The following is a 16,018-nucleotide window of genomic DNA, read 5'->3' on the forward strand; positions in this document are numbered from 1 at the left end:
CTCTCCCCAGCTAGCTAACGGAACTACATGTAGTCTCGTCACTCTCCCCAGCTAGCTAATGGAACTACACTCTCCCCAGCTAGCTAACGGACCTACATGTAGTCTCGTCACTCTCCCCAGCTAGCTAATGGAACTACACTCTCCCCAGCTAGCAAACAGACCTACATGTAGTCTCTCACTCTCCCCAGCTAGCTAACAGTCTAGTCTCTTCACTCTCCCCAGCAGCTAACGGACCTACATGTAGGTCACTCTCCCCAGCTAGCTAATGGAACTACACTCTCCCCAGCTAGCTAACGGACCTACATGTAGTCTCTTCACTCTCCCCAGCTAGCTAACAGACCTACATGTAGTCTCATCACTCTCCCCAGCTAGCTAACGGACCTACATGTAGTCTCGTCACTCTCCCCAGCTAGCTAATGGAACTACACTCTCCCCAGCTAGCAAACAGACCTACATGTAGTCTCTTCACTCTCCCCAGCTAGCTAACAGAACATGTAGTCTCATCACTCTCCCCAGCTAGCTAACGGACCTACATGTAGTCTTCACTCTCCCCAGCTAGCTAATGGAACTACACTCTCCCCAGCTAGCAAACAGACCTACATGTAGTCTCTTCACTCTCCCCAGCTAGCTAATGGAACTACACTCTCCCCAGCTAGCTAACGGACCTACATGTAGTCTCTTCACTCTCCCCAGCTAGCTAACGGAACTACATGTAGTCTCATCACTCTCCCCAGCTAGCTAATGGAACTACATGTAGTCTCATCACTCTCCCCAGCTAGCTAATGGAACTACACTCTCCCCAGCTAGCTAATGGAACTACACTCTCCCCAGCTAGCAAACAGACCTACATGTAGTCTCGTCACTCCCCAGCTAGCTAACAGACCTACATGTAGTCTCGTCACTCCCCAGCTAGCTAACAGACCTACATGTAGTCTCGTCACTCTCCCCAGCTAGCTAACAGACCTACATGTAGTCTCTTCACTCTCCCCAGCTAGCTAATGGAACTACACTCTCCCCAGCTAGCTAACAGACCTACATGTAGTCTCTTCACTCTCCCCAGCTAGCTAATGGAACTACAGTCTCATCACTCCCCAGCTAGCTAATGGAACTACATGTAGTCTCATCACTCTCCCCAGCTAGCTAATGGAACAGAGCTAGCATGGTACTCTCCCCAGCTAGCTAATGGAACTACACTCTCCCCAGCTAGCAAACAGACCTACATGTAGTCTCGTCACTCTCCCCAGCTAGCTAACAGACCTACATGTAGTCTCGTCACTCTCCCCAGCTAGCTAACAGACCTACATGTAGTCTCGTCACTCTCCCCAGCTAGCTAACGGTCATCGTAACAAACAGTCAGGGAGAATCTAAAATTCCAAAAGGAGATGCAGAGGATTACTATACATTTTTTTATATATTTTAATAGCGAGGATATACAGTGCAGTCGGACCCCTTGACTTCTTCCACATTTTGTTATGTTACAGCCGTATTCTAAAATGGATTAAATTAATTAGGGGGGAAAAAAAAAAACAATCTAAACACAATACCTCATAATGACAAAGCAAAAACAGGCTTTTAGACATTTTGGGAAAAAAATGAAATGAAATATCACATTCACGTAATTATTCAGACCCTTAACTCAGTACTTTGTTCCAGCACCTTGGCAGCGATTACAGTCTTGAGTCTTCTTGGGTATGACGCTACAAGCTTGGCACACCTGTATTTGGAGAGATTCTCCCATTGTTCTCTGCAGATCCTCTCAAGCTCTGTCAGGTTGGATGGGGAGCGTCACTGCAAAGCAATTTTCGGGTCTCTCCACAGATGTTTGATCGGGTTCAAGTCCGGGCTATGGCTGGGCCACTCACGGACATTCAGAGACTTGTCCCGAAGTCACTCCTGCATTGTCTTGGCTGTATGCTTAGGGTCGTTGTGCTGTTGGAAGGTGAGCCTTCACCCCAGTGTGAGGTCCTGAGTCCTCTGGAGCAGGTTTTCATCAAGGATCTCTATGTACTTTGCTCCGTTCATCTTTGCTTCGATCCTGACTAGTCTCCCAGTCCCTGCTGCTGAAAAACATCCCTACAGCATGATGCTGCCACCACCATGCTTCACCGTAGAGATGGTGCCAGGGTTCCTCCAGACGTGATGCTTGGCATTCAGGCCAAAGAGTTCGATCTTGGTTTCATCAGACCAGAGAATCTTGTTTCTCATGGTCAGAGTCCTTTAGGTGTCTTTTGGCAAACTCCAAGCAGGCTGTCATGTGCCTTTTACTGAGGAGTGGCATCCGTCTGACCACTCTACCATATATGCCTGATTAGTGAAGTGCTGTCGAGATGGTTGTCCTTCTGGAAGGTTCTCCCATCTCCACAGAGGAACTCTGGAGCTCTGTCAGAGTCATCATTGGGTTCTTGGTCACCTCCCTGTCCAAGGCCCTTCTCCCCTGATTGCTCAGTTTGGCCAGGCGCCAGCTCTAGGAAGAGTCTTGGTGGTTCCAAACTTCTTCCATTTAAGAACAATGGAGGCTACTGTGCTCTTGGGGACCTTCAATGCTGCAGAAATGTTTTCGGAATCTTCCCCTGTGCCCTGACACCATGTCTCGGTGCTCTACGGACAATTCCTTCAACCTCACGGCTTGGTTTTTGCTCTGACAGGTTCTGTCACTCTGGGACCCTATATAGACAGGTGTGTACTTTTCCAAATCATGTCCAAGCTATTGAATTTACCACAGGTGGACTCCAATCAAGTTGTAGAAACATCTCAATGATGATTAATGGACACCTGATGCACCGGAGCTCAATTTTGAGTCTCATGGCAAAGGGTCTGAATACTTATGTAAATAATGTATTTCAGCTTATTTTTAATAAATGTGCAAACATTTCTGTAAGGCTGTTTACACTTCGTCATTATGGGGCATTGTGTGTAGATTGATGCAAAACATTTTTTTTAAGATAAGGCTGTAAAGTAACAAAATGTGGAAAAAGGGAAGGGGTCTGAATACTTTCCGAACACCTGGACTTGTGAAAACCGAATGTGGTCCACGGGGAAACAAGTTTGACATCACTGGTTTATAGTGTCAACTATAAGTGTGAGGGGGCAGGGCTTACCAGGACCAGACAGGTGTCAACCAATGAGAGGGTCCCTGAGCGGCCAATTCCAGCGCTGCAGTGCACTACCGCCGGTCCGTGGTCCGCCCCCAACGAGCCAGACTCCCGCACCTTGAACAGGAAGTTGAGGAAGGACGCCGGCGATTCTGGGACACCAAAGTCAGGCCAGGTGGTGTAATGAAAGTGATAGATCTCTCTCTTTTCCCCTGTCTGGAAGACACAAGAGAGGACAAAACACATTGCTTGTGTCCCAAATGGCACCCCTATTCCCTAGTACATTACTTTTTTCCGAAATGGCACCCTATCCCCTAGTGCATTACTATTGACCAGAGCCCCGTGGGCCCCGGTCTAAACTGCACCATAAATGGAATAGGGTGCCATTTGGGTCCTACAGTACAAATGGACAGGAGCAGGATTGGACTCAATTCCATTTAAATTCAGGAAACAAACTGAAATTCCAATTCTCATCCTTGAAAATAATAGATAGTGGACCACTGCATTGACCCTAACCCTGGAGATAGTAGAACACTGTATGCGGTCCCTGAGGAGGAAGGGAGGGGATAATAGATAGAGATTGAAGCTTGGACGATAAACTGAAAGTTACCGACACTGACATTTCCCTCTTTTAACCAAAGCAATTTTTCTGACGTCCGTAATTTCGATGATTAGGCTACACAACGTTCCTGCAGACATTTTTGGTTCTAAAACCATTAATTTGCCCTAAACCTGCTTCTTGCATCGAAAGTATCTGCCCTCACTCCCTCTCCCCCTTTGCACACGGAGTGAAGGGAGGGCTGCATTTACTGTTGTTAAAAAAGGGGAGAGTCTAAGCTTTATGAGAGTATAAAGTATTTCTCAACCCTCAATGTTAAGGAAATAACACCACTTTACTGAGTATGTAATTGAGATGATGCGCCAGCAGTACGAAGTGTAGCCATTTGTTTATTTGTTGGACAATAAATGTACTGTTAGATTAATTGCATGGCTATTTAGCAACAGCTATATGCTACACAATTCACCACCTGAGGAAGTGGGAACTCAAGTGGGAACTCAAAACACAAGTTCTCACTTCCTCAGGTGGTGAATTATGTAGTATATAGCCTTGGCCAGCAATATGCACAGAAACAGGCAGGCACATGAAATAGCTAACTTAGGGTAAGTTCCTAGCTAGCATTAAACTTATCTTATAAAAAAAACAAATCAATCTTAACATAATCACTAGTTAACTACACATGGTTGATGATATTACTAGTTTATCTAGCTTGTCCTGCGCTGCATATAATCGAATCACAGCCTACTTCACCAAACGGGTGATGATTTAACAAGCGCATTCGCAAAAAAAGCACTGTCGTTGCACCAATGTGTACCTAACCATAAAAATCTGTCTTTCTTAAAATCAATACACAAGTCTACATTTTTAAAACTGCATATTTGGTTAATATTGCTTGCTAACATGAATTTCTTTTAGCTAGGGAAATTGTGTCACTTCTCTTGCGTTCTGTGCAAGCAGAGTCAGGGTATATGCAGCAGTTTGGGCCGCCTGGCTCGTTGCGAACTGTGTGAAGACCATTTCTTCCTAACAAAGACTAATTAATTTGCCAGAATTGTACATAATTATGACATAACATTGAAGGTTGTGCAATATAAACAGCAATATTTAGACTTAGGGATGCCACCCATGAGATAAAATCCGGAACGGTTCCGTATTTCACTGAAAGAAAAAATGTTTTATTTTCGAAATGACAGTTTCCGGATTTGACCATATTAATGACCTACGGCTCGTATTTCTGTTTTATTATATTATAATAAAGTCTATGATTTGATAGCGCAGTCTGACTGGGCGGTGGTAGGCAGCAGCAGGCTCGTAAGCATTCATTCAAACAGCACTTCCTGCATTTGCCAGCAGCTCTTCACTGTGATTCAAGCATTCCGCTGTTTATGACTTCAAGTCTATCAACTCCTAAGATTAGACTGGTAATATTAAAGTACCTATTAGAACATCCAATAGTTAAAGGTATATGAAATACAAATCGTATAGAGAGAAATAGTCCTATAATAACTACAACCTAAAACGTCTTACCTGGGAATATTGAAGACTCATGTTAAAAGGAACCACCAGCATTCTCATGTTCTGAGCAAGGAACTTAAACGTTCATCTCCATCACTTTATTTAATCCAAATTGAACATGTTTAATTATTTATTTGAGACTAAATAGATTTTATTGATGTATTATATTAAGTTAAAATAAAAGTGTTCATTCAGTATTGTTGTAATTGTCAGTATTACAAATATATATATATAAAAATAGGTAGATTAATCGGTATCGGATTTTTCTGGTCCTCCAATAAATCGGTATCGGTGTTGAAAAAAATCATAATCGGTCTACCTCTAGTAATAGCAGAGGTGTACAGTAGGCATCCTGATAAATAAGAATACGCCTTTCCCCTTACATCCCAGCACATAAACCAAGAAGGCAATTTTCTTATGTTGAATTGTACTTTACATGGTGAAAAATACACATTGATTTCATTGTATATCCCCTCAGGGGCCAATCTAGATCACATCCACACAGGAAGTATTATTTTAGCAGGTGACCTAAATCATACATTCGATAAGATTAACAGACGTAGCAATGAAAAAGGCACATTTGGGGAGCCTCCAAAGAGGCAAAACATGTAATCTCTACAAATAATTTATAGGACACATGGAGATTACTATTCCCAACTCAAAAAGACTATTCCTTCTTTTCTCAAAAGGTAAAAAGCTATTGAAGAATTGACTACATTTTTTCCTCTCCAAAAATTCACTCAACAATTTACTGGATAAAAAAAAATAGATGATATAGTGATATCGGATCATTCTCTAGCATCGTGCTTAATTACACCAGGAGAAAATAATCTCCAGGACCCAAAATTGTATAACTAGATAAACAAATGTAGACAGAGAATAGCCGACCCCTGATACAATTTGGGATGTACATTCGGGGAATGATCATTTCATACTCTCCAAAAGTTAAATCTGATTTAGAAATGTGCATGAAAGAAAATCAATATCTTAGAAAAAGCCCATAAATCTTTACAAGGTAAAGAAGAAAATACAATTTCTGAACTTAAGCAGGAATACAATCTTTTACTTTTGAAGACAGCCAACAACTACAGGTTAAACTCAAATAAAGCATATGGTACATGGTAAACCAATTATATTTTTTAAACTAAGATACAAAAGTGGTCATTAGAAACAGTGCGATTAATTACCATTTTAAAATCTTCTATGAAAATGTATATAAATCAGAATTAAACAGTTTGACAGATCCTATAACCTTCTTAGACTCAACAAGTCCGAAGCAAATATCAGCAGACAAAAAAAAGCTTAAAACCGTAAACACCCAAGAAGAAATATTAGATACTGTTAAAACATTTGCATGGAGGAAATCACCAGGAATGGATGGCTACCCAAAGAATTCTATTTAAACATTTTGGGACAATGTAGCCCCCCCTATTTACACAAATGACAACACACACGTCACACAATTCAGTACTTCATAGTTCCATGTATCAAATAGTTATTTCAGTTAAATTGAAACCAGGAAAATCTGGAGAGTCCCCTGCTGATTATAGACATAAATTCAATAAATTGTGACAAAATTATAACAAAGCTTATAAGCAATAGAATGGCAAACGTCTTACCAGACTTGTTATATATCAAACAAATGTTTCAGTTTAATACAATATGCAAAACAACAGGACATAGATTATTCAATTATGGCTGTTGATGCCAAAAAGGCTTTTGATCGTCTTGAATAGCCTTCTGTATTCAAAACTTTGGACACTTTCAACTTTCCAGCTGAAATAATACATTTAATAAAACATATTGAATAAATGTTCTAAAGGAAAAATATACACAAATAATGTATTATCTGATGAATGCTTTAGAAAGGGGGACAAGACAGGGATGTCCTCTCTCCCCCTTCCTGTTTCCACTGGCAATTGAACTGCTTGCAGAAATAATTAGACAGGACACAAACATAACAGGTATCAGTATTGGTAAACAGGAAAATAAACTAAACTTATTTGCAGATGATCTCCTGAGATGCCTGACAAATATTGAAAACTCAATGCCCAATATTGAAAACTCAATGCCTTGCTAAGAATATTTTCAGAATACTCAAATCTCAGGATACAGAAAAAACAGCAATCCTTTCAGGAGACCACAAAAAATATGAACTACATAGGATGCTTAATAAGTGACAAACAATTATATCAGATTACTTTACTCCATTACTCAACAATATGAAAGCAGATCTAACGAAATTGAATAATCTTCCCATAAATCTTGCCTGTTCACCCCGCTATCATCCAGAAGGCGAGGTCAGTACAGGTGCATCAAAGCTGGGACCGAGAGACTGAAAAACAGCTTCTATCTCAAGGCCATCAGACTGTTAAACAGCCACCACTAACATTGAGTGGCTGCTGCCAACACACTGACACTGACTCAACTCCAGCCACTTTAATGATGTAAAATATATCACTAGCCACTTTAAACAATGCTACCTAATATAATGTTTACATACCCTACATTATTCATCTCATATGTATACGTATATACTGTACTCTATATCATCTACTGCATCTTTATGTAATACATGTATCACTAGCCACTTTAACTATGCCACTTTGTTTACATACTCATCTCATATGTATATACTGTACTCGATACCATCTACTGCATCTTGCCTATGCCGCTCTGTACCATCACTCATTCATATATCTTTATGTACATATTCTTTTTCCCCTTACACTTGTGGGTATAAGACAGTAGTTTTGGAATTGTTAGTTAGATTACTTGTTGGTTATTACTGCAATGTCGGAACTAGAAGCACAAGCATTTCGCTACACTCGCATTAACATCTGCTAACCATGTGTATGTGACAAATAAAATTTGATTTGATTTGATTTACAGGTACAATAAACCTCTAGAATGGCTGCTAAAGTTTTGGTATTTATTTTCGGTATTACTAAGTACCCCACAAAGACATTCTTTAAAAAAGTTTACTTGGTCATAAGACTTTATATCGGCAAATAAAATTCATAGAATAAAAAGGAAAGTTTAACATCTTCCTAAGTCTGAGGGTGGTTTTAACCTTCCAGATTGTAATTGTATCAACTCACTACCCAAGGCTTTTACTTGTGACATATAGTTAAATGTAATAAATAGGAAGAATGGGTACATAATTCAAGATGCGCATCCCCAGAATCTTTTTATCGTGTCTATTTTCAAAAGATAAAGCTAAGAACATTAACAATTACATAGTTAAGAACACTATAAACATATTCTACGAGAACCAATATCACTCCCTAAAAACAAAACCTTATGGAACAACCCTTGGATAGCTTTCCAGAATTCACAGATACATTGGAAAACAGATTTCTTTACATGATAGTTTCAAATACATACAACTTAAAAGTTACATATACCTACATTTTGATTTGAAATATGTTAGACAGAGCATCCTCGAAGGAATCTTATTTGAGTCAGAAAAGGATGTTCATATGATAGGGAAGATATACAAATCCCTGAAGAGAGCATATTCAACTGACAATCTTTTAGAAAAAATTCTTGGAACCAAGACTTAAAAAGAACTGATGTTTGGACAAGATGGAGGGAAAGTTGGAGAATAACTTACGAAAGAGTTAAGAAAAATTACAGTTAAGAAAAATGTACGTTAAATCCGGTATAAACTAATGTATAGAATGTATTATACAAGAGACAAAATTCATACATTCTACAGCACAATGGCAGTCATGTCTTAAGTGTAAAACTACAAATGACTCAATAATTCATACCTTCTGGGAATGCTACAAAGTCCCAAAGTTATGGGCGGAGCTAGAAAGTTGGCTGTCAGACGTTTTACAACGTAAACGTACTTTTAATACATCGGTCTGTATATTTCAAGACGTGGCATATGGGGGTGTAGTGAGATACCCAATGGACTGGACGATTCTCTTATCACTCATCTTGAAAAAAAGTATACTAAAAACTTGGACATCAATCATGGAAAATTGTCAGTCTAGAGCCCTGCCACAAACGGAAAAGTCTGTATTTTATCGCAATATTACTTATTGTCCATATCGCCCAGCTCTAATAGAGATGTCTGGAAATAATCTCTAATGCATCATATTCACACCATTTTAGATATATGGCTCGTTAGCATTCTGCTACTCCAGCACCTTGATCAAGCATCAATTTTAAATCACACTGAATAAGATCACAGAGGAGACCTGAGACAAAGCATTACATAGGCTTGCTCCTACCCATCTTTCTGATTTGGTCCTGCCGTACATACCTACATGTATGCTACGGTCACAAGACGCAGGCCTAATTGTCCCTAGAATTTCTAAGCAAATCAAATCAAATCAAATTTTATTTGTCACATACACATGGTTAGCAGATGTTAATGCGAGTGTAGCGAAATGCTTGTGCTTCTAGTTCCGACAATGCAGTAATAACGAGCAAGTAATCTAACTAACAATTCCAAAAAAAACTACTGTCATACACAGTGTAAGGGGATAAAGAATATGTACATAAGGATATGAATGAGTGATGGTACAGAGCAGCATAGGCAAGATACAGTAGATGATATCGAGTACAGTATATACATATGAGATAAGTATGTAAACCAAGTGGCTAGTGATACATGTATTACATAAGGATGCAGTCGATGATATAGAGTACAGTATCAACGTATGCATATGAGATGAACAATGTAGGGTAAGTAACATTATATAAGGTAGCATTGTTTAAAGTGGCTAGTGATATATTTACATCATTTCCCATCAATTCCCATGATTAAAGTGGCTGGAGTAGAGTCAGTGTCATTGACAGTGTGTTGGCAGTAGCCACTCAATGTTAGTGGTGGCTGTTTAACAGTCTGATGGCCTTGAGATAGAAGCTGTTTTTCAGTCTCTCGGTCCCAGCTTTGATGCACCTGTACTGACCTCGCCTTCTGGATGGCAGCGGGGTGAACAGGCAGTGGCTCGGGTGGTTGATGTCCTTGATGATCTTTATGGCCTTCCTGTAGCATCGGGTGGTGTAGGTGTCCTGGAGGGCAGGTAGTTTGCCCCGGTGATGCGTTGTGCAGACCTCACTACCCTCTGGAGAGCCTTACGGTTGAGGGCGGTGCAGTTGCCATACCAGGCGGTGATACAGCCCGCCAGGATGCTCTCGATTGTGCATCTGTAGAAGTTTGTGAGTGCTTTTGGTGACAAGCCGAATTTCTTCAGCCTCCTGAGGTTGAAAGGCGCTGCTGCGCCTTCCTCACGATGCTGTCTGTGTGAGTGGACCAATTCAGTTTGTCTGTGATGTGTATGCCGAGGAACTTAAAACTTGCTACCCTCTCCACTACTGTTCCATCGATGTGGATGGGGGTGTTCCCTCTGCTGTTTCCTGAAGTCCACAATCATCTCCTTAGTTTTGTTGACGTTGAGTGTGAGGTTATTTTCCTGACACCACACTCCGAGGGCCCTCACCTCCTCCCTGTAGGCCGTCGTCGTTGTTGGTAATCAAGCCTACCACTGTTGTGTCGTCCGCAAACTTGATGATTGAGTTGGAGGCGTGCATGGCCACGCAGTCGTGGGTGAACAGGGAGTACAGGAGAGGGCTCAGAACGCACCCTTGTGGGGCCCCAGTGTTGAGGATCAGCGGGGAGGAGATGTTGTTGCCTACCCTCACCACCTGGGGGCGGCCCGTCAGGAAGTCCAGTACCCAGTTGCACAGGGCGGGTCGAGACCCAGGGTCTCGAGCTTGATGACGAGCTTGGAGGGTACTATGGTGTTGAATGCCGAGCTGTAGTCGATGAACAGCATTCTCACATAGGTATTCCTCTTGTCCAGATGGGTTAGGGCAGTGTGCAGTGTGGTTGAGATTGCATCGTCTGTGGACCTATTTGGGCGGTAAGCAAATTGGAGTGGGTCAAGGGTGTCAGGTAGGGTGGAGGTGATATGGTCCTTGACTAGTCTCTCAAAGCACTTCATGATGACGGATGTGAGTGCTACGGGGCGGTAGTCGTTTAGCTCAGTTACCTTAGCTTTCTTGGGAACAGGAACAATGGTGGCCCTCTTGAAGCATGTGGGAACAGCAGACTGGTATAGGGATTGATTGAATATGTCCGTAAACACACCGGCCAGCTGGTCTGCGCATGCTCTGAGGGCGCGGCTGGGGATGCCGTCTGGGCCTGCAGCCTTGCGAGGGTTAACACGTTTAAATGTCTTACTCACTTCGGCTGCAGTGAAGGAGAGTCCGCATGTTTTCGTTGCAGGACGTGTCAGTGGCACTGTATTGTCCTCAAAGCGGGCAAAAAAGTTATTTAGTCTGCCTGGGAGCAAGACATCCTGGTCCGTGACTGGGCTGGGTTTCTTTCTGTAGTCCGTGATTGACTGTAGACCCTGCCACATACCTCGTGTCTGAGCCGTTGAATTGAGATTCTACTTTGTCTCTGTACTGGCGCTTAGCTTGTTTGATAGCCTTGCGGAGGGAATAGCTGCACTGTTTGTATTCAGCCATGTTACCAGACACCTTGCCCTGATTAAAAGCAGTGGTTCGTGCCTTCAGTTTCACACGAATGCTGCCATCAATCCACGGTTTCTGGTTAGGGAATGTTTTAATCGTTGCTATGGGAACGACATCTTCAACGCACGTTCTAATGAACTCGCACACCGAATCAGCGTATTCGTCAATGTTGTTGTCTGACGCAATACGAAACATCTCCCAGTCCACGTGATGGAAGCAGTCTTGGAGTGTGGAGTCAGCTTGGTCGGACCAGCGTTGGACAGACCTCAGCGTGGGAGCTTCTTGTTTTAGTTTCTGTCTGTAGGCAGGGATCAACAAAATGGAGTCGTGGTCAGCTTTTCCGAAAGGGGGCGGGGCAGGGCCTTATATGCGTCGCGGAAGTTAGAGTAACAATGATCCAAGGTCTTTCCACCCTGGTTGCGCAATCGATATGCTGATAAAATTTAGGGAGTCTTGTTTTCAGATTAGCCTTGTTAAAATCCCCAGCTACAATGAATGCAGCCTCCGGATAAATCGTTTCCAGTTTGCAGAGAGTTAAATAAAGTTCGTTCAGAGCCATCGATGTGTCTGCTTGGGGGGGATATATACGGCTGTGATTATAATCGAAGAGAATTCTCTTGGTAGATAATGCGGTCTACATTTGATTGTGAGGAATTCTAAATCAGGTGAACAGAAGGATTTGAGTTCCTGTATGTTTCTTTCATCACACCATGTCACGTTGGCCATAAGACATACGCCCCCGCCCCTCTTCTTACCAGAAAGATGTTTGTTTCTGTCGGGGCGCGATGCGTGGAGAAACCCGCTGGCTTTCGGATTGCGTCTCTCCAGTGAGCCATGTTTCCGTGAAGCAGAGAACGTTACAGTCTCTGATGTCCCTCTGGAATGCTACCCTTGCTCGGATTTCATCAACCTTGTTGTCAAGAGACTGGACATTGGCAAGAAGAATGCTAGGGAGAGGTGCACGATGTGCCCGTCTCCGGAGTCTGACCAGAAGACCGCTTCGTTTCCCTCTTTTTCTGAGTCATTTTTTTTTTTGGTCGCTGCATGTGATCCACTCGGTTACACTGGTTGTAAGGCAGAACACAGGATCCGCGTCGCGAAAAACATATTCTTGGTCGTACTGATGGTGAGTTGACGCTGATCTTATATTCAGTAGTTCTTGTCGGCTGTATGTAAAGAAACCTAAGATGACCTGGGGTACTAGTGTAAGAAATAACACGTAAAAAAACAAAAAACTGCATAGTTTCCTAGGAACGCGAGCGAGGCGGCCATCTCTGTCGGCGCCGGAAGTAGACTAGCTGGAGGCAGGGCTTTCCCGTATAGAGCTCCATTTTTATAGAATGGTCTGCCTACCCATGTGAGAGACGCAGTCTCAACCTTTAAGTCTTTACTGAAGACTTATCTCTTCAGTAGGTTCTATGATTGAGTGTAGTCTGGCCCAGGAGTGTGAAGGTGAACGGAAAGGCTCTGGGGCAATGAACCGCTGTCTCTGCCAGGCCGGTTCCCCTCTCTCCACTGGGATTCTCTGCCTCTAACCCTATTACAGGGGCTGAGTCACTGGCTTACTGGTGCTCTTCCATGCCATCCCTAGGAGGGGTGTGTCACTTGAGTAGGTTGAGTCACTTACGTGATCTTCCTCTCTGGGTTGGCGCTCCCCCTTGGGTTGTGCCGTGGCGGAGATCTTTGTGGGCTATACTCGGCCTTGTCTCAGGATGGTAAGTTGGTGGTTGAAGATATCCCTTTAGTGGTGTGGGGGCTGTGCTTTGGCAAAGTGGGTGGGGTTATATCCTTCCTGTTTGGCCCTGTCCGGGGGTATCATCGGATGGGGCCACAGTGTCTCCTGACCCCTCCTGTCTCAGCCTCCAGTATTTATGCTGCAGTAGTTTGTGTCGGGGGGCTAGGGTCAGTTTGTTATATCTGGAGTATTTCTCCTGTCTTATCCGGTGTCCTGTGTGAATTTAAGTATGCTCTCTCTCTAATTCTCTTTCTTTCTCTCTCTCTGAGGACCTGAGCCCTAGGACCATGCCTCAGGACTACCCGGCATGATGACTCATTGCTGTCCCCAGTCCACCCGTGCTGCTGCTCCAGTTTCAACTATTCTGCCTGCGGCTATGGAACCCTGACCTGTTCACCAGACGTGCTACCTGTCCCAGACCTGCTGTTTTCAACTCTCTAGAGACAGCAGGAGTGGTAGAGATACTCTCAATGATCGGCTATGAAAAGCCAACTGACATTTACTCCTGAGGTGCTGACTTGCTGCACCCTCGACAACTACTGTGATTAATATTATTATTTGACCCTGCTGGTCATTTATGAACATTTGAACATCTTGGCCATGTTCTGTTATAATCTCCACCCGGCACAGCCAGAAGAGGACTGGCCACCCCTCATAGCCTGGTTCCTCTCAAGGTTTCTTCCTAGGTTTTGACCTTTCTAGGGAGTTTTTCCTAGCCACCGTGCTTCTACACCTGTATTGCTTGCTGTTTGGGGTTTTAGGCTGGGTTTCTGTACAGCACTGAGATATCAGAAGGGCTATATAAATAAATGTGATTTGATCCTAGATTACACTCCTGCATTACTCAGACTTCCACCATGTGAAAGAGACTCACCTTATCATTTTGCAGCTCCAGCACTCTGGTTGTGTAGTAGGACTTGACGTCTTCTGAAACCAGCGTTATCAGGAAATGTGTATCTCTGAACGACATCTCACGCTCATCCTGCGTTGGCCAATACTGAGCACACTTTTCCTGTCAGGCGGGAAATACAGAAGACAGTCAGTCAGCCAGCCAGTCAGTCACCTTAGTTGAACGGTGAAGTTATGACAGAAAAGAGAAGTGTTTTCAGTCTTAATAATATTCTGAATAAGCATTCAGTCCCATGTTTTATTATTTTGATTAATATTATCAAGGTATGTGTAGCCCAGCATTCTACTTAATGCAGTGACAGTCCCTATAAAGACTAAAACTACAAGGTTTCACTACATTTGATAAAGTTAATCATTCATTTTCTACAAGTCCTTCTAAAATATGGACAACCAGGTTACGTAATGTCATGCTATTAAAAGGCATCTGTTGGCCGTAACAAGACTGAATAGAACCTCATGACACCAATACTCACCCCTGGCTCCTCCTCTTCCAGGAAGGGAAACTAAACTCATGATCCAACACCTACTGCTGCTACTCTGACACAAGATGACATGAAGGGGAGGTCGGCTCAAGTAGCATCTGAGGCATAAAGCCTGTGCTTGGGGAACTGTCAGGTCCCCTCTCACAGACCTACAGTAGTACAGACCTAACTGCCATCTCAACACCTCCCATCACCAAGCATCACCAGACCAGGAATTCACTCTCTAAACCACAGAGTAGGAGGAAATACCCCTCCACAGAAAGTGGTTTTTCACTCCCCCACCTTAACAAAAATAGTGTGATCTGTGTACCACATGAAGGCAATACTAGAAGATAGTAGTTATGTACTCACTGATCCCTTCTCTATGACTCTGTTCAGCATGATGACAGCCTTGGTATTCTGTTCCCAGATCATCAACCAGAAGTGACCACAGGTGTTCCTCAGAGGACCCTGTGGATGACGCACAGACACAAGCCCATTAGCTAACCAAGATTACACATTGGGAAATTGAAGTGCATTTGGGGGTTAGTAAAGTAATAAATAATACAAGATATCAACAGTTCTATTTGTAACATTTCAGGCTTAGAAACATCATTCATATAATATCACACCACCAGGTCAGAGTGCAAACAGATTGACTAAAACAATGTGGTAACATTTAGTTTCTCCCATCAAACCCTTCATCCATTTCCTGTTTTCCAGTCATTGCTCTGTAACAACACCACTGTGGCTGTTGTTACTGGTTGTTATGAAGGTTCTGTTTAACAACACCCCTGTGGTTAACCAAAACCGTCATAACAAACATCACTGTGGCTGTGGTTAAACAGAACCTTAACGTGTGTGTTCTGTGATTAACTCACTATTAATCAAGTGTTTTGTTAGTAATGTTAAATCCGTGTTTTGTTAATCTTTCTAGGGCAGGCGTTCCGCTAGCGGGACCCCTCGACAACATTCCGCTGAAAAGGCAGCGCAGCGCGCAAAATTAAAAAATATTTTTTTGAAATATGTAACTTTCACACATTAACAAGTCCAATACAGCAAATGAAAGATAAACATTGTTAATCTACCCATTGTGTCCGATTTCAAAAATACTTTACAGCGAAAGCACAACATATGATTATGTTAGGTCAGAGTCAAGTCAAAAACACACACAGCCATTTTCCAACCAAAGAGAGGAGTCACAAATCAGAAATAGATCAAATTAATCCCCAACCTTTGATGATCCTCA

At 42.7% G+C, this 16,018-nt stretch overlaps 1 protein-coding gene across 1 annotated transcript in view; it reads right to left on the reverse strand.

Annotated features, from left to right (window-relative positions):
* Positions 1-16,018, reverse strand: part of ptpn2b (protein tyrosine phosphatase non-receptor type 2b) — a 31,779-nt gene that overhangs the window by 11,804 nt on the left and 3,957 nt on the right. Inside the window, exons 4-6 of the mRNA XM_024395184.2 lie at positions 15,142-15,240; positions 14,274-14,411; positions 3,099-3,308 (exon numbers count right to left, since the gene is read on the reverse strand). Coding sequence (XP_024250952.1) covers positions 3,099-3,308; positions 14,274-14,411; positions 15,142-15,240 — 447 coding nt within the window. The remainder of the gene's footprint in view (positions 1-3,098; positions 3,309-14,273; positions 14,412-15,141; positions 15,241-16,018) is intronic.

Source organism: Oncorhynchus tshawytscha, unplaced genomic scaffold (assembly GCF_018296145.1).
Source record: "Oncorhynchus tshawytscha isolate Ot180627B unplaced genomic scaffold, Otsh_v2.0 Un_contig_4682_pilon_pilon, whole genome shotgun sequence".
Lineage (NCBI taxonomy): Eukaryota > Metazoa > Chordata > Actinopteri > Salmoniformes > Salmonidae > Oncorhynchus > Oncorhynchus tshawytscha.